The following is a 20,995-nucleotide window of genomic DNA, read 5'->3' on the forward strand; positions in this document are numbered from 1 at the left end:
ACCTGGCTGGCAGGAGAGTCACTGTGGATACAAGAGAGTGAAGTCTCTTTGTGTGTTTGTTGGTCTAGTTTTGGGGCTCCTCTTCCTGTTTCTCAGTCTCTAATGGGTAAGAAATAAATAATGTGTCATCCATTTTACCGGACATGATCATCAGGCTCTTATCACACCAAATGCAAAGTTGTCCCTCCCTTGAATGATCCTCAGTAGGTCTTAGTTGGATAGATTCAACCTCTAATAAACAACAGTGCATGACATGCTATTCCATTATTTATTTAACCAAAGCTGTGTGTGAAAAGGTGAGCACACCTCATGATTCAATAGCTTGAAAAGCCATCTTTAGCAGTAACATAAAGGAATCGTTTTCTATATGACTTTTTCAGTCTCTGTCCTGATATACAAAACATTAGAAAGTAAACGGTCTTGTGTTGCTGTTTTTTTCCCACAGGACTGTAAGAAAGATCCAGGATGTTGTTATGACAAGCATGAAACACCAGCTCGCCCTCTAGTGGTGCAGATAGCATGCAACATATATAGTGCAACACAGTGAGATGACTTTTATTGATTTTGCCTGTGAGATGAGATGAGACACAAAATTCCTCACTTAAGTCAAAATTTCACAGTTTTACATTCTAGGTGATACCCAGGCCTAACAAATAAAGAATTGAGTCCATTAGAATATCAAGACATAAGCAAAAAAATGTCTGTTCCCCAGTGCTTTTTTATTTTTTATTTTTATTTTTTTAAAGGGGAAAAAGGTTAGTTTGTTTAGTATTGTTTAGTATTACAGGAAAGTTTGGCCACTGAGCTATCAGGACTTTTTCTGTAAGTGTACACATTTATTTTTTACAATTTATTTTTATTCCATTTCATTTTACGGCAGCAGCAATGCAGAAAAACCAAGACGTACTGCTGAAATAGCACTTATTTTTCATATATTAAGACATCTCAGGGATTAAATGTGTAGTTAAACTTCTTTACACAGAAAGTGGGCTGTATGTGGCCCACAATGTAAAATTCCCTGCTCTAAAACGAACAAGTGGACCCAAATGACGTCAACAAATGCCTAGGTGTAGGGTAAACGTTTTTCCTTTAATTTGTCACCCCGCAGTAGTTGCGCTTGCAGTTAATGAGCTTAAATTATGGATGGCATGTCTTGACCTCTCTTTTGACATCAATGTAGAGGGCGCACTTGAACAAAAGCTGGACGAGTGGAGATAATCGGGTGTTACGAGCGGTACGTGAAGGCGTCGTGAGCATGCTGGCGCTAACAGCGGCAAAGGAAGTGCCGTTATTTTCTGCCACGTCTATAGGCTCCTGAAGCGGCGCAGCCTGCAGAGGCGGCAGGTCGGAGCACCGGGATGAGCCGGTGCGTGGTGGTGGGGGGATGAGAGGGGGGCAGTGGGAGTGACCGAGGAAACGCGGAGGAGAGGAAGGAAAGAGGAAACACGTCGAGGCACAACACAGCGCTGAAAAGAGCTCCGGCTTCTAGGAGCCACCGCTGTCTTCTGGAGGATCCTTTCCTGCAGGACGTCTATTGTCCGGACAGAGCCGCGGGGAAACCCATGCTAAGCTCAGGGAGAATGGAGGAATTCGTAACCGAAGAGGAAGAGCCATGGTACGACCAGCAGGACCTGGAGCAGGGTAAGACAAGTCACCATCCTATCCTCCCTGCCCGCAGCATCCCTTGTTTCTGTCAGCTTCTGGCACCGGCCGCTCAGCCGGCCTCTTCGAACAAAGACTCTGTTGTCGTGAGATACGACAGAGAAGTCATTTGGAGCCGTTTGCTTGCTCTGCTTCAGCGCAATCAATAAAAACAGCGAAGGAGTTCCCAAGGAGCGGACTGCGCTTCTTTGACAACAATGCTTTGAAAGCATGCCAAGCAGGGCCTTTGCATGGCTGAAAGTAGTCAGCATCAGTGTGATGCACCCGTATCAGGGTCCACCATATGGAAGTCCTAATCGAACTAAAGCGCATATCTTTAGGCATGCACCGATGTTGCAATTCTGGGTCGATGTGTTTAAAATATTTTTCCTGTCCACTTGTTTTGTATTGATTTATTAAATGCTTTGTGTCAGGGATCCCCATTCTAAAATATAGCTGAGCCATTCAATTTTTTAACCTCTGTATCACAATTATTTTTATTATATTTTGACATCAGGAAATGTCCGCTATGTTGCGGTTATCAGTAGAGTTTGAGAGGGAATATCGATACAGTATAGGAAAAAAAGGAAAACCAAATATCAATATTTTATTACAGAAATTCAAATACTTTGGGACATGCACCACCACCCTGAGGTAACCCAACACTAGAAACATCTAGCTTGAGAAAATTAGCTCCTAATTTGGAGCAAGTTAATAGATGGCGACTAAATGGCTGCAGAGTGCAGGACCCGTTTGATTGCAAGGTACTTGAAACCTTTCTGCAAACAGTTGCAGTCTGACTCGGACTGACTGCAATCGTTCTCAGTGAGGTTGTCAAAGGTTGATTTCTGTCTAATTAAAAATGCAGACAGATTGCCAACATGTTGCCATCAGTCTGCATGAGTCTTAGTCAATGAGTACAACTCAGCGGGCTGCCAGCTGGTTGTATTCTGTTATGTTCCTCAAGAACAGGAAGGTTACTGAGCAGAAATGTAATAGTTAGATTGCTGTTCATGTAGATGGCAACAGCTACGTGATTTTTCAATGATTTACCACTGTTAATGGCTGTATTATCAGATAGCATGCAATTGCCAACCATTAAACTACAAACTGATGCCAGACTGATGGCAGACTAACTGCATGTTATGGTGACATTTATGGCAGGTTTTTGTGACAGTGTTGAGATGGTTATCTGATGTGAGATAGTTTTATCTTACTGGATAAAAAAAAATAAATGTATTGACAAAGTTTAATTTTAAGGACAAAAAAAATCGAAATATTTTCATATGGCGAATAAGGGGGTATGATAATATCATATCGTGGGATGTCTAGTGATTGCCAGCTCTAGTTATCAGTGACTAGGGATGATAAAATAAGATAAAACAAAGAGATAAAAAACATTTTTCTGTAAAATAAATAAATGGAAAAAAAGAATTGCAGTTTGCCAACATTATTGTGATTGAACTAGCTTTTGTGAAGGAAAAATCTCAATAACCTTCCAGTTCAAAGCTTGCTAATTAACCCGTGTCTTTCCATTAACACTATAACCTCCACTCAGTAACAACACAAGGGACTCGACTGTCAGTGTTGCTATATTTAAAGAACACCTAATGTCATCATTTCCAGCTCCAAATTTTTATTCTTCTTCAATCTTTATTCCTTGGTGAAGTCCCTCAAATTATTGTTGCTGTTTAGTTTGGCCAACTCTCTCCTCATTGGCTGCCTATTGTAAACATAAAGTCTGAACTGCTGGTGGGTGGAGCTGTGTGCCTCGGATGACCATATTAGAAATATCCTCTGTTACTGACATCATACAGTGCCAAGAGGAGAAAACACTGGTGCATTTAGCATCAAGTCTGAAGCTTGTACATACACTGACTTTATTATTTGAAATATTTGCCATGTTTAATATGAGGGTTTCCTATTATAACACTGTATATATGACAAAAAATTAGTAAAGCCCAACGAGCTGAAGATACAATAAACATTTACTAAGCCTTTCAAATGTATTTCAGTGTTCATACAAATTGCAGCTGATGTTGTAGCAGATGGATCCTGTATCAGCTGGTTTACATCTGAATGACGGCAGCTTTTTATATTCCATTTCCAGGGAGCTTTTATATCTCGGTGACTCAGGAAATTACATTTTGAATGAAGTCACACAGTCTATTTATTGATGAATGAAACATCTGCAGATATTTGTGAGCCAGTTTGAAACCAGTCTGAACCTGATCATTCAGCACAATGACTTGTATAATTATGTTTTTAGGACTTATCCACAGCTGTGAGTCTTCACACTCTCTATACCACTTAGCTCATTTCCTGTCGTGCATAATCTCTCAATCACCTGCTCTCTGCTCATCTAATTATAATGCTAAGCTACATTTCCCCTGGCTAAGGCTAAATGGTGCTGATGCTGTGATTTTACCTGATTAGAAACACCAATGCACGCACAAACAAACACACTTACCATCATGATGTCATCGATTGATAAGCTAACTTGTTTCCTGTGCACCAAGTGTCACACATTACGGAAACCAAGGGTTAAAACAGGTCTTTAATTGGCTTTATTTTGGGAGATGATGAGGAAGAAAAGAGTGAAATTAGAAGAAAGACGAGGCAAATCAGAGCGACAGTGTGAGAGAGGAATGAAAGTGTAACAAAAGTCAAAATGGCTGGAGCCAGAGAAACGAGCCGTGTCTCTGTGCAGAGAGATCTGAGTTTGATGGAGCAGAGAGGATGTCAGTCCTCTCTGAACAGTGCTGGGCTACAAAGTGCTGACTGCCCCAGTTCATCTTCAGTCGTGTGGCATTTCTAGGTGCATCGAGTCCTTTGGATAGGCACACCACTCTCATCGTATTACCTTGTTGTCATGCAGGAATCACCGTAAGTTGTTGTTCTTTGGGATGACTCTCACCACTTCTGAGCGCTTTGAGTGCTCAGAAGAGTAGAAAAGCGCTATATAAGAACCAGTCCATTTACCATTTACCATTTACAGAAGTGTTGGCTAAAAATGTGGATAAATGAGGATTTCTTTCTGCACCGGAGACCTGCCCAGAGTGTACCCCGCTCCTCACCTGGTAGCTGGGTGGGAGAATGGGTGGATGAAATTAGGATATTTTTCTTTTTAGTAGTTTTTAATAAGAATTGCTAAAAGATTTAAAAACTAACTGTGTAATAGTAGTATTTGCCTGTTTTGCCATCACCGTCTTTGACCAAGGATCACTGTCAGTTCATATGGTAACCTCTTCTCAGTCACAATGTAGGCCTGCCTTAAAGCCAACCCTGCTTTATCACATTTGTTTAGCTGAGCTGCAAAAAGCTTCCTCATCCTTTTAGGGTTTCTCACGTGAGCTCACGTGCAGATTGCTCAAGAGCTATACTGACCATGATACAATCAAAAGGTGCTATGGAGAAAAATGTATATTTTCAGACTGGTTGGCAGTCGTTCCTGGAGGTTGCTGGCTTGTGTGTGCATGTTTAGATGTCTTTTTCAGGACAGAACATTGCCGTGCTACTATACTTGTGAGGACCAACAGTCCCAAAATGCCTGTTCCCATGATTTTGAAGTCATTTTTGAGCCTAAAAATGTTGTTTTAGTGTCAAGTTTCTAATTAGGTTATGGTTAGGTTTAGGCTGAGGGTTAGGGATTCATTTTTGATGGTTAGGGTAAGTGGCTAAGGAAAGCATTATCTCAGTTAGATGTCCTCACTAAGATATGAAAACGAGTGTGTATGTGTCTATATTGGCGGTGAAGATAAGAGAAGTGGCTGAACCTGTTTTCATCTTATAATCCGATTTTTATGAGAGGTGCATATTTTAAAATATGATAGTTGCATCATGGGGCTGTATTTGAGCCAGTGGTGTTGGGGATGAAAATCAATGGCATTGTGAAAAAGTACAGTCAGCTTTTGAACCACTATAAAATGGCATCATTTTTCAGCATGACAAAAACTGCAAACACTCTGCCAATGCAGCAAAAGCATACTTGGATGGAAAAAACACACCTGAGTCTTGCCTGGACCTCAGCATTACTGAAGCGTTGTGGGATTATCTTGACAGAGATTTATTTCCCCAACTTTTTATCCAACTGGAGAAATAAACATGATTCATATTTAAGTGACTTTCATAATGAGCAGTATATACTAGTTGCATAGATTAAATAAAGAAAAGAACAAAAAGTGCTATATGAGCAAAAATAACAATAAAAATGAAGGCTAACATTGAGTGAAAACAAACTGAAAGTCTGAGTGTGTGTTTAGATGTGGCAGGTGTTAAACTAGGCCTGTAACTGTACAAACTACTCATGATGTCACGTCTCAGCTTTCGACTCTTAAAGGAGGAGAAAGCAGGAAGGATGCAGACGTGTAATTGGGATGCTTCTTTGTTGCTTCTTTGTTTGGGTTTATTGTGTGTTAGCCTGAGCCTCTCCTGGCCGATGACCAAGAAACTAATAAGTGGCCCTACCAACTGAGACTGGGGGGCTGTTTGCTTGCATACATCTGATGAGAGAGCTCTCTAAGCACTCCTGTTACATCATAACTGTTTACATCACTCAGGAGTAGAGAGCAATATCCCGGGATGTTTTTATAAATAGTTTCTATAAATTGCTACTTTGCCATGTAGTATGCATCATTGCAGTCAGTATTACAGCCTGTATAAGCACTATGGCGTAGTTCTTCTGTCTGGTGAATGTTTCTAGTGCTTTTTCTGTTACAAATTTAGTCTGAAACACTGGAAAAGAGGAACCAGAAGTCTTATTTTCCACATTACAGTGAGTCTCGTGGGTGATACGCACCTACCCAAAAATCAGCCTGTGGAAGACATCACTACGTACTGTACTGAATGCATGGATTCGACTGCAGATGCATTCACACACTCTTAAAAATAAACTTTTATTTTTCTCTAAAGTGCTGACACACTGGCAGCTGGCTGCACGGGTTGTCTGGATAGCTTCTTCATGCATGATGTAATTGTGTCGGTGTTCCGGCCTCAGTGATGTCACCTGTGGGTCAATGTCAGGTCTGTCTGGAGCAAACAGTTGTCTATGACAGCTATTAACTTGCAAAGTTGTTTTCTTGTGCAGTGAGTTTCATCGATTGGCCCTCTTCCCCACTTCCGCTCTTCCTTTGTTTTCCTCCTCCTCTTTTTCTCTCCTCCTCCTCTTCCTCTGTTGTTGTCTTGATACTGAGGCTTTAGGCTGTGTAGCGCTAACTCTCCCTCCATCAGCCAAATCCCCTTCGACATCTTGTAGACACAAACACTTATGGGTTGTCTGGTTTTATTTGGGCTGTATTTCACATCACCAAGACAACTTCTGAAAAATGCAGGTTTGTTTTCTTTATATTTATAAGAGAAGCGCTAATTAGGGTAACATTGTGCTAATTTTTATGGCAGTTTCATGGTGATGGAGAGAGACAGAATATAAACCACACATCAGGAAATAACACTTTACATGAAAAGTATAAATTGATTTGCATGTCATTGAAATACGTTTTTGGTTCCCTACAAACCAGCCTGAAATCTGGCTCCCACAGATTGGCTTTGTGCCCACATGGCAAACAGATTACAGTCAATCAGTCAGTCACCTTCAGCCCAACCAAAATCAAACTCTTTGGCATCGACTCAACGCCCCGTGTTTGATCAAGCACAGAGGTGGAAACATTATGCTTTGCGGCTGTTTTCCTGTTAAGGGTACAGGACAACTTTGCTACATTAACGAGCCAACGGTAGAGGCATGTATTATAAGATACTGGTTGAGAAACTGCTTCCCTCAACTAGAACAATGCAGAACGGTCTTGGGTGGATCTTTATACCCCCACAGCAACAAAGGAGTAGCTAAAGAGCCTAGCCAGTTTCCAGACTTTCATTCTATCAAAAATAAAATCTTTAGGTTTCTTTACCAGTTAGTAAGTCGTGTTTTGCTTTCATTTCAATGATATGCAAATCAATTTATGACTTTTATGTGATGTGTTTTTGTTTTTTTTCTGGATTTGTGGTTCATATTCTGTCTCTCTCCCTTAAAATGAAACCACAAACTACTAAACTTTAAATACAATTTAGACTGATTTTCTAGACAGTATCCAAATGGAAAGATGTAATAATGTAATGTAGAATTACTTAGAATAAAAAAGCTCAAACTCAAATCAATACATTTAGAAAGTGTGTAAGAAGTAGATGATCATAAAGTATTTTGCACCAGTCATACAAATATGATGAGTATATATCCGATCTTGTGGGGGAACAGCATGGTTACTCTGTGTACTCCTGCTTATGTGCTTGCAACAATAGGAAAATGTTGCAGTGATGCAGGTCATCAGTTGCTTGGATGTATTATGGCCTGGCATTGATCCATTTGCTCACTATTCATTACTTAAGCCAGAGGCTGGACTGCATGACAGATGACTTTGTTGGCTGTTTAGTCCTTCACTTTCTGAGAGGCTGCAAGCCACATTTTGCTGACTCAGAGCCAGTAATGTAGGCCATCAGTACTGCTGAGTCAGCGCACGGTTTAAGTGGAGTGTGATGCTGCTCATCTTAATTTGGAGTATTTTAGCAGCCTGGACGTATAAATAAAACACTAAAATGTGCTAAAGTCAGAGTAAATTGTCTCTCTGAGAAAAAGCCTCCAACATCCCAGCGAGTGAAATCTCTATTCTCATCTTAATCTCAGATGTGCCACTCCAAATAATCTGGGTTCCAATCTGTGACCTTCGTATTCAGTCAGTGGAGAGTAGGAGGCTTGGAGGGAAATGTGCTGCAGGGAGGAGCACTGCCTCGCTGTCTTCCCTCTGTAATTGAATTGGTCCGGGGCAGACTAAGGCGATGTGATGGATCATTCTAGTTATAACCTTGCTTAAAATAGAGCTGTGTGCTGCGTTAAACGTGACAGAAGTCATCTAAATTGTGCAGCTGCATTATGTCTTCTTCTGTGAGATAACCCCCCCCCTCCCCACTATCACTGTTCATTTCACACCTCTCCCTTCCTGTTCTCTGCTTTCACTCATTCAATCTGCCTCCTCCTCTTTAAAAATGTTTCATCTGCTCCTTTTTCATTTCTAGATCTCCACTTGGCAGCAGAGCTGGGAAAGACTCTGTTGGAGAGGAACAAAGAGCTGGAGGACTCTCTGCAGCAAATGTACATCACCAATGAAGAGCAAGTGCAAGAGATCGAGGTGTGGACCACGGAGCAATGCAAATATTACATTAATTAATATCACAGGACTGCCAGCTCAAGGGCACTCAGTAACAGCAGTGAACAGAATTGTTACAGGAAGTGCAATTGCAAGTGAATTCTTCTGCAATACAAAAAATGTGTTATGGAGCCCCACAGGGCTCTGTACTCGGCAATAGTATTAGGTGACAATGCAAACATTTAATACATGCAGATGACACCCAGCTTTTTTCCTTATGCCACATGAGTCAGCTTAAAGACATTAAAGTGCAGATAGCCTGTTGGTTTCTACTCGTGTCTGAAGGGGACATGGTGTCTTGCCAGATACCTTACTCTGGATGGCATTACCTCGGCCTCCAGTACTACTGGGTTGAACTATTTTTGTCCTTTAATTGTACATAAAAAGTATTTTTTTAAGAGAGTCGTTTTTCATCTAAACAGTGCTGTCTACATTAGGAACTTCCTGTGTCAGAGTGATGCTAAAAAACTACTTTATGCATTTGGTACACACTGGCTAGGCTATTGTAATTTCTTATTATCAGAATGTCCTAATGGATCCATTAAAAGGCTTCATTTCCAAATACAAGAGAGATCATATTTCTCCTTCTGCATTTTCCGCAGCCTTCCGCTATTACATTCTTCTGTGTCGAACCACCAGACAGTATGTTTGGCAGGAGACCTTCTCTCTGTTTTAAAGGTTAATCTTAAACAGGGCCTATTTTCTTCATTTCTGTACACATATTCCTGTTCCTAGACTCTAGTAAAGTAGCTCTACATGACTAATAACTGAATCTAATCTAATTAAATTACCTTATACTGGACCTTGATGCAAATCCTTGGTTCACAGTTTGTAACAAACTTTCGTTTTGGTTTTCTTTGAGACCAGCTTGTTATTTATTTGCTGCTCCTTGTACAGAGAGTATTTGAACAGCAGGTGGGTGGAGCCTTTGTGCTCACACTTCTCAGTGACAAAGAGCCAAAAGTATTTAAAACCCAGCCTTAAATGGAGCATTTTAGAATAGAATGACGTTTGAGCTTATGGTGAACAGGGCACCCATAATTTCTGTGTGCATGTACAATGAAAACAAAGGGCTGTTCTATTCTATTATTCTTTCTTAACAAAGCTTATCAATAGAGTTGGATGAGGTGACCCGTGAACTGTCCCTTTGTTACACTGCTATAGACTATTTTCTTCTGTGTAACACAATGCCTTAGCGCAATTCATGAATTAAATTAAAGTGGGTGGAAACACACATCGTGCACATGAAACGTGCTTATTTATGTGCTTATCTTTAGTAAGGAATTTTCTGCTAACTGGTGAAGTCCATCTGCTGAATGGTATCATGCAGTATGGTGTGAAGCTGTACAGCAGGTGCTTTAGTGGCTCTGGAAGTTAGGTTGCAGTGATGAATCCTGTATATGTGCTGTAAAAAGTAAATGAAAGCCAAATTTAAGTGACAGTTAAAAGCTTCTAGCTTCAGAGATCTAAAAGATTGTTGGAACTTTACCTGAAGTTGTGCATTTTGATTTGCGCTAAATATGTGTATGTGTTTGTTTCCAGTACTTGTCAAAGCAGCTGGAGGTTCTTCGGGACATGAACGAGCAGCATGCCAAAGTGTACGAGCAGCTGGACGGGACAGCCAGAGAGCTGGAACGCACCAACCACACGCTGGTGATGGACAGCAAGTCCTCGCAGCAAAAGATCGAGAGGTGAACGGGACTGGGAGCTTTCCTTTTTCCATGTTTTTGGCCTTCTTTCATTCATTCATAAAACTTTGCCATCTCTTATGCACCAGGTTAACGGGGACTATTGAGACTTTGCAGAACCAGGTGGAGTCTCTGTCAGGGCAGGTGGAGCAGCTTCGCTCCATGGAGCAACTGCGGGTCAGGAGGGAGAAGAGAGAGCGACGCAAGACCATCCACTCATTCCCTTGCCTGAGGGAGCTTTGCACAGCACCCAGGTACCTGTTTTGTCTTCCATAGAATGAGAAAGAAGAGGAAAGTAGTTATTGAAAGTCACACTTAAACACTGCATGCCAGCAATAAACGGCTAAATATTGATCTCATCTGTTATTTTGTCAGGTATGAGGATGAGTTTGTAGTGGGCAGGGCTGAAAGTTTTACTATGGAAGCCAAGCGTCAGCCATTTGAAGAAGAGAACCAGCACCTGAGGGAAGCGGTGTCGGCTCTGAGAGCTGCTGTCCGGGCCGAGAGGAGTCGCAGGGAAGGGGTGGAGAGGGAGTGCAACCTCCTGATATCGGAGTTCTCCCGGCTGCAGACACGGGTGCAGGTGGGGTGCAAAAATAATGCACTAAGCATGTTTGGCTGTTAAGATACAGGAAAACATACAAGCAGAAAAGATAATATCAGCAAGTTGGGTTTTTTTCCACCAACGTGAAACTAACTGCTAGCAGTGACAGTGCTAATTTGTCAGTCCATTTGATTTCATTGGTTATGACATTTAATTGTGTCTTCAATGCTGAACACCCCTAATGAAAACTACTGACTAATGGAGTATTGTTTCGAATATTCAAATTAATTTCAAATTTAGAATTATGGCCTTAATCATAATCATATTGTTCTACTCAAATGTGGTCAAAAGTGTGACCACATGTGAACAGCGAGGCTATTCAAGTGTTCACATTCACACTAGCTAGCTTGGTGAGCTAGCTGCATGTATATGTTGTTGAGGTACGTCACATAGATGCTGATACTACATAATTAGTGCTATCTCATAAGTAGAATATTAATAAGATGCCACTCAGCTTTTTTTTTTTAATAACCAAGTGGTAAGCATGTTTATTTTTTCTGCAAGAAAGTTTGGCTTTTTAAGGCAGAAGTCCATGTGTACATGCTCGCTTGAGCGGCCTCAAGTGGCCATTAGCAGAACTGCAGGTTTCTGCACTTCAGCACACTGGCTTCTTTTTTTCCAGCCACTTCAGCCTAAGGTTTCTGCATCTGTCAGACTAAATAGTCATTGATTATGGAAAGGTGTAGAATGTTCTTTAAATCTGATCTCTGTGTGCAGTTTAATAAACTACCTTGTAACTTGATCAACTGATCCAAAAATGATGATTTGTTGATTATAAATTAAAGACAATTAAGTGGAGGAGATTTTTGCTATGATGTACTATTTATGTCTTTATTTGGAGTGTGGGTAATTAATTTTATTTGAAATAAAACTAACTGGTTGTGCTCACAGGATGCTGAGAGCTGCCAGGCGAGAGTGCGGGAGCTGGAGGTGGAGCTGCAGGAGCTGCAGCAGCTGCGCCGAGCTCGAACTTTCCTGCTGAGCGGTGAGGATGATGGCGTGGCTCTTACCCAGACTGTCCTCAGTATCACCCCGGAGACCGACACCTTTTTGGAAGTGGAGGTCGGGGAGACGGGAGGAGGCGTCAGGGAGGAGACAGCAGGTGGAGGAGGTGTTGGAGGTGAGGCGTTACCTGATTCCAGTCCTGTGAGGAAAAGCTGCAGCGACACAGCGCTCAATGCCATCGTGGCCCGGGATGCGTCCGGCAGAAGGAGAGGCAGCTACGCTCTGCACGCCAATAGCGTGAGGAAAAGAGGGATGTCCATCCTAAGAGAGGTGGATGAGCAGTACCACGCCCTGCTGGAGAAGTACGAGGAGCTGTTGGGGAAGTGTCGACGACACGAAGAGAGCCTATGTCACGCCGGTGTCCAGACTTCCCGGCCCGTCTCCAGGGACCCGTCTATGAAAGACTGTGCCATGGGCCCCATCGTGGCACCTCCCCCTACTCCCACCCAATCGCCGTCCACCCCTGAAGCCATCGAGAGCATCAGCAAACAGGTGGAGGCGGTGGATAAGCGGCTGGGGCAGAACACTCCAGAGTACAAAGCCCTTTTTAAGGAGATCTTCTCTCGTATCCAGAAGACTAAGATGGACATCAAAGCTACCAAAGCTGCGAAAGCTAGCAAACCTGGTAAATCTGGTAAATCTAGTAAACACTAAATTTACACCGACTGGCTCTAGAGACGGTGGCATCATTGCTTGTTCAGTGTTAGGTTGCGAAGGTGCCCGGTGCGAACATTCTTATAGAGGGTGCTACTTTTAAAACCACTAAATTGAATTATGGTTCAGGTTGACTGAGGTCACGTCAGACTCTTGTGATCGAGAGCTGAAACCTTCTGATTTGCATGCGATCAATCTGTAAAAGTTGAAGAACTTAAGCATAAAAACAAACAATTTCATTTCAGCCTGGTCCAAAGTCTGTTCTGGCTTCACTGCCTTACTAACTATACTTAAAACACTATTACACAGCTTGTGGGCCTGACCAGTACACCAAAAGCTAAAGTTTCACAAAAACTAATAAAACTGCATATCTGAGAGAAACACGAGTACAAATCAATGTCTGTCATGTGTTGCTTTTAACATAGAGAACTAAACTAGCATTTCTGTGATTATAATAGGACAAAGATTGATTCCTCACCTCACAAGCCAAGGATGTCAAGGATGACCTGGAGGTGCTACTTTTACTAATATCACTAGTCACATTAACTCTAGTGAAGCATTTTTGTCTGGATGAGATTCCTCCTTCCTGTGTGTGACCTTACTTTGGCTTAGTGAAAGTTTACGGGGCTTCGCCTTCAATAGTTTGAGATTTTGGGAAAGTGATGAAAAGATCCATACCAGTGCTGCGTTTGTATGGTTACTATGAAGCCACTGCTCATTTAACATAAACACTAACCCGACTCTTGTCATAACAAGTTGTGGGTTTTGGGGTCATTTTTGCCCAGGAGCAAAAGTGTTGTGAATGAATATAATACAGAGATTACTGACTGATACTGGATTATTGTTGCTAATACTAGGTAGTAAAATAATTATCTTTATACTGGGTGATATTCTTTATCTTTCAGTCTTCTACATTACTGAGTGCACTCAAAACCTATAGCTGGCCAGTTGCCTTGCTAGCAGGTCAAAAGCAGAGATGAGCACTAGTGAAATGACAGTTATGTTGAAAGTGTTTGAAACGTTGGGGTCACTTTTTATTTTTTTTATTAATTCTCAAGCAATACATTTCACACACTGGCTTTTGTCCAGCTGACACTAACATAGCTGGTAGCTGCCAAAATCCATTTATATAAGATAAGATTAAGTAGCCATTTGGACAACATTGCATATATCCACAGTTTGTATAGCATAGATCAGCATATATACAACTAGTACTTGTTTAAGATTTTATTTGAACGTAACACGGTGCAGGTACTGCAGACAGGGTTTCTAGTATGTGATAAAACATTAAAACAAAAAGGCCAGAAGGGTCCAAAATTAAGGCTGCAAAAGCAAGTCAGTCCCCCTAAACTCTGATGGAAAAATGCCCACCTCTGGAGGAAATAAACATGTTTACAATTTGGTACTAAAACCCATTTTGGTCTGCTCTTCAGCCACAGTGGATCATCTGCCTCGATCTCTCACCCTGTCCCTAGCACCCTCTTCTGTCACACTAACCATCTGCATGTCCTCCGTCACTGTGTCCATGAATATTCTCTGTGCTCTTCCTCCTTTCCAACCTGGCAGCTCCATCTTCAGCATCCTTTGTCCACTATTACGCCTTTCTGTCTGTACAAACCTTATCAGCCTTACCTCACTTAGTTTCTATCAGGCCCCCAAAACCTGAGCTTTTCCTCTAATTCACTCCCTTCTGATCCTGTCCCCTCCTGGTCACCCAAATAAAAGCTCAGTATCTTCAACTCTGCTACCTCCAGCTCCACTGCCTGTCTTTTTGTTATCAGCTTTCACTGTTACTGCTATCCTCCTGTCATAAATCTACTCACTCCACCTTCCCTGCACTCTCTTCTTCTCCTCTCTTGTGCACTCTTTTGCTTTGGATGATTTAAACTCATCTATGTTCAAAACTCCTTGCATCTTCACCGATTCACCTGTCTCCCTTTCATAAAAAATAGCACGACTTGATTAATTCTACTAACAGCTTGTGCTCCTCCTTTGTTGATTGAAGTGCTAGTATTATTAATACTATATATCTAACAAGACAGCAACAGCCAAAATGCTAAAGTCGAGGTTCATAAGGAATATCTGTTCCCAACCAGCTGTTTGCAACAGTGCTTAAAAAGTACGTGCAGGAAAATGAAAGACCTGGCAACCCTGGCTGCAGGCAGTGCTAAGAGCTTTTTCAGAGGCCATGCTACCATTTCCAAATTACCCCAGTAATATTTTTCTACCTATGTTCTGTTTAAAGTTTGCATATTGGCACAAATTTGACAACAAAAATGCTAATACCGACTGATCTGTGATAGGCCCAGTAAATGCTACAAAGCTTCTGACTTAGAGATGAGTTGCAAAAGGACAATCTCTGCAGATAGCTGTTTTCACTGTTTCCTGGGCATTATGAGCTTTCATACAGAATACAGTAAATATAAAGCATGAGGATTTTTGGTTGCTGGGGTGACCACTGAATGAAGACGGCATGAAGGTTTGTGAGGAAGTAGATTTTATATAGTTAGTCATTCACACTTAATAGCTGATGTGTAACCGGTATAAGGCTTCAAACCAGGGCTTTTTCTAACACCTAGCAGTCTTACCAAACTATAAAGCTAACCTGCAACATATTGCACCTTTTTCACAATATACAATAACTATGCCTTTTTTCTTGGTAACCTCCTATATGTAAACCTTTGTTATAATGAATGTTATTACGGTTATATATTTTATACACAGCTCTTTAGCGTCGTGGAGGACAAATAGACACAGCTAACACCGGAGGGATCGTAAACTAGTGTTTAAGGCTCATGTGTGTTTTTAGGAAGAGGAAAAAAAACACTGTGGATAATGGATTTTGTGTGCAACCCAGAAAACAGTTAGTGAACAAACTGTGGTGCGTTTGAGGTCGGCGCTCGTGTCATTTTGAATGATCCAAGCGCAATGAGAGAACACGTGTTAGCAATGCCAAACCAGAGCCTGTTATATTCTACCAAGGTTCATGGGGTTTCTGTACTGTAATGACTTACCTATTGCACTTAAAATGTCTGACGCCTCATCTTTTCATATTTAGGATGGCTAACATTAAAACTGTACTTGTATTTTGATTTTTGTGTGAATTTTTATTTTTTTCTTGTTTTTCTTTCTTTTTTTTTTTACTTTTCAGTGCCGATATGTGAATGTTGATAACATACTGTCAGAATAAATTTATTTAATTTGCTTTACTTTTATTATCCAGTTGAAACTTGTGCATTATTACTTCATAAGACATTTGCATTAATGTTTAGTCTAATCTGGTATTAGTTCCTATTATTACTGAACTAAGACTTACTTTACCCTGTTAATAAAGCATTTATATAATGCATTCAGTCTCTTTGTATTTGTTGTATAATTAAACTGAGTAAGTAACACTTCCTGACTCTAGAAATAGTTTATGCATGTGCGGATCAGACCCTAAGGCCTCCTCTTACACAAACCTCTCTCCCTGACCCAGTAATCCTATTGCAGGTGAGATAATGTCAGTCACACAAATTAGTTGATCTCCATTCCTTTTTTCACTGGTGGCTGCAAGCTGTTGGTTATGACGGAAATAATAAGACTATGGAAGTGGCCACAAGATAGGAAGAGTTTGGTCATCCAGGAAGCGTTCAGAAGAAAGCCATTGCATAGAAATAAAGTATTGATCCTGTCGCGCTTGTATTGATCCACACCATTGATATTTGGATTTATAGGCCCAACTCTATTGTGTTTCAGTCATACAAAACTGGAAGGAGACCCTGGGGAAGCTGGAGAAATTATATCACAATACTGAGTTGGGAACACTCCAGCACACCATAGGATGAGTTGGAGGTGATGGCTGGTAAGAGGAAGGCTAGGTTATCCCCTGCCCAGAGAATTGACTGCACAAACCAGATACGGGCAGGGATGTTAAACTCATTTTGCATTGTGGGCCATATACAAGTCAGATATATAAAGTGCAGGTATTTGTTTAAAAATATAGGGAGCAAAAGTAGACCTGGATGGCCGCTAACTTTCTGCTTCTTAATTCAGATAAAACTGAGGTTATTGTACTCGGCCCTGAAAATCTTAGAAATATGGTATCTAACCAGATTCTTACTCTGGATGGCATTACCTTGGCCTCCAGTAATGCTGTGAGGAACCTTGGAGTCATTTTTGACCAGGACATGTCCTTCAACGCACATATTAAACAAATATGTAAGACTGCTTTCTTCCATTTGCGCAACATCTCTAAAATTAGAAATATCCTGTCTCAGAGTGATGCTGAAAAACTAGTTCATGCATTTATTACTTCCAGGCTGGACTACTGTAATTCTTTATTATCAGGATGTCCTAAAAACTCACTGAAAAGTCTTCAGCTAATCCAAAATGCTGCAGCAAGAGTACTGACAGGGACTAGAAAGAGAGAGCATATTTCTCCTGTTTTGGCTTCCCTTCATTGGCTTCCTGACTTACAAGGTCTTAAATAATCAGGCCCCATCTTATCTTAATGACCTTGTAGTACCATATCACCCTATTAGAGCACTTCGCTCTCGCTCTGCAGGCCTACTTGTTGTCCCTAGGGTATTTAAAAGTAGAATGGGAGGGAGAGCCTTCAGTTTTCAGGCCCCTCTTCTGTGGAACCAGCTTCCAGTTTGGATTCAGGAGACAGACACTATCTCTACTTTCAAGATTAGGCTTAAAACTTTCCTTTTTGCTAAAGCATATAGTTAGGGCTGGACCAGGTGACCCTGAATCCTCCCTTAGTTATGCTGCAATAGACGTAGGCTGCCGGGGATTCCCATGATGCATCGAGTTTTTCCTTTCCAGTCACCTTCTCACTCACTATGTGTTAATAGACCTGTCTGCATCGAATCATATCTGTTATTAATCTCTGTCTCTCTTCCACAGCATGTCTTTATCCTGTTTTCCTTCTTTCACCCCAACCGGTCGCAGCAGATGGCCCCGCCCCTCCCTGAGCCTGGTTCTGCCGGAGGTTTCTTCCTGTTAAAAGGGAGTTTTTCCTTCCCACTGTCGCCAAAGTGCTTGCTCATAGGGGGTCATATGATATGATTGTTGGGTTTTTCTCTGTATTTAATATTGTGCTATCTACTGTACAATATAAAGCGCCTTGAGGCGACTTTTGTTGTGATTTGGCGCTATATAAATAAAATTGAATTGAATTGAATTGAATTGAAAGTAAAAAGTTGTTAGAAAAATAACTACTCAAGTAAAGTACAGGTATCTGAAAAGTTAACGAAGAAAGTAAACAGTAACGAAGTATTTGTACTTTGTTGCTTCCCACCTCTGTGCCAAAGTTTTTAAAGTGACTTTAGCTGATGTATTATTGGAGTAGTAAAAAAACCACAAGACTTTAGCACATTTTATGAGTACAGGGAAGGTTTTCTCATCAACAGCTACTGTACTTGCACGGCTTGATTTGTTGGGACAATGCCTGAAGGATAAAACGCTGTTGTTCTACAAGGTATAACATCATTTGTGTTGTAATAGAGGTTGAAATAATGGTAGAAAGTAAAGTACCGACGTCGTATAGTTATATATTTAGGTATTTGGATATAGTTAGGTTCTTCGTCTATCAATCTGACCGCGTGGCCTAATGGATAAGGCGTCTGACTTCGGATCAGAAGATTGAGGGTTCGAGTCCCTTCGTGGTCGACTTTTGCTTACGTCGCAGCCGCCAAATTCGCTTTCGATTCAGTTGCTTTTTAGACAGCTAACCTTCCACCAAACGACAGCAGTTTTTTGAAATGTTTGTGTCCTTGAATCAATGTTAAAATTGTAAGCAAAACGAAATGAAGATGTTGTGTATGTGAAACGGAACTCCTACTGAAGCTAATAATGATTGATGGTATCCGTCCAAGCGAACGCGAACGTTATGGTTATTTAACTTACTAGCGAAAACGATTATTCTTTAAGATTAGGACACTAATGTAACAAAAACTAGCAAGCTTGTACAACATTGAGTTAAATACAGAATGATCACTCCCTTTATCGTTGGCAGCAGAGTGGCGCAGCGGAAGCGTGCTGGGCCCATAACCCAGAGGTCGATGGATCGAAACCATCCTCTGCTAAGCCTTGTTTTTTCATGAAAGAATAACCCTTGGCTTTGCTCTCTTCCACAAAGTGCTGTTTATTATTACTATAAGCGTCATTTTATACGTGTCGTTGAACCTAGTGTGTTAAAGTAGCATTCTTAGTTAAAAGTAGTCTTCACTTAAAACATTGTTGGTGTTTAGTATGAAACGCTTTCAGTGTTTATTTTACAAACAACAACAAAAACAACAACAAAAACCCAATATGTACATCAACCACTTAATAAATAGTATAAAATCACAGGATTGATTATTATAGCCACTAAATCGCAGGAGGGAGAAGTATAACAGTCATCCACTTAATCAAAATCCACACGTCTGTTCTGCTTGGTAGCTGAATGAATCTTCTTCTTTCTGATGCGCTCCTTGTTCCTCTTTTCCAACCTGCACAACACATTTCAGGTCAAATTTAGCCATTTTAAAAGTAGATCAACAACCAAATAACGCCACTCTAAGCAGTACCTTGCTGCCCTGAGAGCGATGTCTTCAGCTGTTGGCTCATGGGGCTTCTCACTGGCTTCTGCTATGATGGCAGAGATCTTCTGTATGCAGTCAGAAAGGTTTCTCTGCTGACTCCTACTCAGCTCTGAGGTCACCAGCAGTTCCCCGGCCTTAGTGATTCGGGTTTTGTTCTGCACAGCAACATCAAAGTGAGGGGTGAAAATTAAAAAGTTAAAAGAAAAACTGCAAAGAGAATAACTGTATTTTCTGTTAACTGTGATGCAAGAGTAGAAATGAATGAAATTGACATCAACAAGTCAGACATATTTCTTAACTCACTGTATGTGAAAACAAACCTTTTCAAGGATTTTTTTCCGAACATCTTCTGGGATCCATTCTGCTGTTTGCACATGGAATCGGACTTCTGCTTTTGTGCTGACTGTGGATTGAAAATGGTAGACTATCTTATTAACATGGACTATGTTATGCACTAATTATGCACCAGAAAGCATTTATTTTTCATTTAAAATTAAACTGTGGTAACCTTTGTTGACATGCTGACCCCCAGGACCGCTGCTTCTGCTGTAAGATACCGTCAAACGTTCTAATGCATAACACAAGACCATGTGGATTAATACACCGTATAAATGACATGACATGTGATTCCTCTTGAAAATATATTTGTTTGTCCTTACCTACTGGAATGTGAACTTGGGTTTCCTGAAAAAAGTCAAAATAAAACCTGTGTTTCTCGATGGCAACAACTTAAACTACTCAAACTAAACACACCCTAGGATACACTAAGTTCAATACGTCCAATAAGCTTTATTCGGAAACAGTAGGTAGGTAAACTAGTCAATTTTTAAGGGACTTTTTAGAGGCATTCTTCCTACAACAGAAAGCCAGAAACTGTCCGCGTTTATTTTACTGACCTGTGTGCCGGCTGTCTCTCGGGTCCCGTAACTAACACTCGACTGAAAAGTGTTGTTAGTGTGTCTCAGTACATTCCGTAATGTTACATGCTGCCTTATCACGTTTATTCCTACACAACGACAAAACACATAGGAACGTCGCGCAATGGAGGCCGCCATGTTGGAGTGACGTCTTCACGACGGTCGAAAGAACGTCGTGTAGCTGTTGCTGCGTCTCGTGACGGTAGGACATGTATGTGTGCTGGTATACTCCACACCAAACGTCGGGGTTTAGTAGTAGTATTAAAGCTGTGTGTGTGTGCTAGTGAGATACATGTTAATTTACATTTGGGTTTGGTCCACATGTTTGCAAGCAGAAACATCAAGAAAAAGTCAGGTTCCACCGAGATTTGAACTCGGATCGCTGGATTCAGAGTCCAGAGTGCTAACCATTACACCATGGAACCACACGTGCAAATGTCAATTTTTTATGTATTCAATTACGAGAAAGAAAGATCGCGCCACTACCATCTACACATAAATTATCAATACAATATCAACTCACATGATGCAGAGGCCTGAGGTTGTTTAATGGCTCCACTAGCTGGCATTTTACCATGTAACCTGTTGCGACGAACAAATCCTGTTTTTCCCGCTTTAGTCTGAACTAGGTTCTGACAGTAGGGTTCCGAGGTATCTGGAAGGCGACCCTGACCTTTTATAAATGACGCAAATGGAACGGATCTCACTTTCTCACTGACCT

General features: G+C 41.1%; 2 protein-coding genes and 2 non-coding genes across 4 annotated transcripts; 2 read left to right on the forward strand and 2 right to left on the reverse strand.

The window, feature by feature from the left end:
- Positions 1–1,316: 1,316 nt before the first annotated feature.
- LOC134632839 (cerebellar degeneration-related protein 2-like) lies at positions 1,317–16,104 on the forward strand. The gene is made up of 6 exons (XM_063481660.1): positions 1,317–1,641; positions 8,704–8,816; positions 10,377–10,525; positions 10,612–10,776; positions 10,898–11,105; positions 12,018–16,104. Exons 1-6 carry the CDS (start codon positions 1,563–1,565, stop codon positions 12,783–12,785), a joined length of 1,482 nt encoding a protein of 493 aa, XP_063337730.1. The 5' UTR covers positions 1,317–1,562; the 3' UTR covers positions 12,786–16,104.
- A 2,266-nt stretch (positions 16,105–18,370) lies between these two features.
- Positions 18,371–18,443, forward strand: trnar-ucg (transfer RNA arginine (anticodon UCG)). Its single transcript has one exon. It is a non-coding gene; the product is annotated as a tRNA-Arg (tRNA).
- Positions 18,444–18,936: 493 nt separating this feature from the next.
- mrpl58 (mitochondrial ribosomal protein L58) lies at positions 18,937–20,418 on the reverse strand. The gene is made up of 6 exons (XM_063482178.1): positions 20,254–20,418; positions 20,017–20,041; positions 19,866–19,925; positions 19,678–19,760; positions 19,343–19,512; positions 18,937–19,264 (listed from the first exon to the last, which is right to left on the reverse strand). Exons 1-6 carry the CDS (start codon positions 20,410–20,412, stop codon positions 19,180–19,182), a joined length of 582 nt encoding a protein of 193 aa, XP_063338248.1. The 5' UTR covers positions 20,413–20,418; the 3' UTR covers positions 18,937–19,179.
- Positions 20,419–20,627: 209 nt separating this feature from the next.
- Positions 20,628–20,699, reverse strand: trnaq-cug (transfer RNA glutamine (anticodon CUG)). Its single transcript has one exon. It is a non-coding gene; the product is annotated as a tRNA-Gln (tRNA).
- Positions 20,700–20,995: the final 296 nt, after the last annotated feature.

The sequence above is a fragment of the Pelmatolapia mariae genome, linkage group LG8 (assembly GCF_036321145.2).
Source record: "Pelmatolapia mariae isolate MD_Pm_ZW linkage group LG8, Pm_UMD_F_2, whole genome shotgun sequence".
In the NCBI taxonomy this organism is placed as follows: Eukaryota; Metazoa; Chordata; class Actinopteri; order Cichliformes; family Cichlidae; genus Pelmatolapia; species Pelmatolapia mariae.

Bases quoted from the DNA above. Each gene is read 5' to 3' on its own strand.
- LOC134632839 (XM_063481660.1), top strand. From the start codon at position 1,563: ATGCTAAGCTCAGGGAGAATGGAGGAATTCGTAACCGAAGAGGAAGAG. The intron at 10,777-10,897 runs GTACCTGTTTTG...TTATTTTGTCAG, and splicing joins GAGCTTTGCACAGCACCCAG to GTATGAGGATGAGTTTGTAG. The intron at 11,106-12,017 runs GTGGGGTGCAAA...TTGTGCTCACAG, and splicing joins GGCTGCAGACACGGGTGCAG to GATGCTGAGAGCTGCCAGGC.
- mrpl58 (XM_063482178.1), bottom strand. From the start codon at position 20,412: ATGGCGGCCTCCATTGCGCGACGTTCCTATGTGTTTTGTCGTTGTGTA. The intron at 20,042-20,253 runs GTCAGTAAAATA...GACTTTTTTCAG, and splicing joins GAGAGACAGCCGGCACACAG to GAAACCCAAGTTCACATTCC. The intron at 19,761-19,865 runs GTTACCACAGTT...TTCAATCCACAG, and splicing joins GGGTCAGCATGTCAACAAAG to TCAGCACAAAAGCAGAAGTC.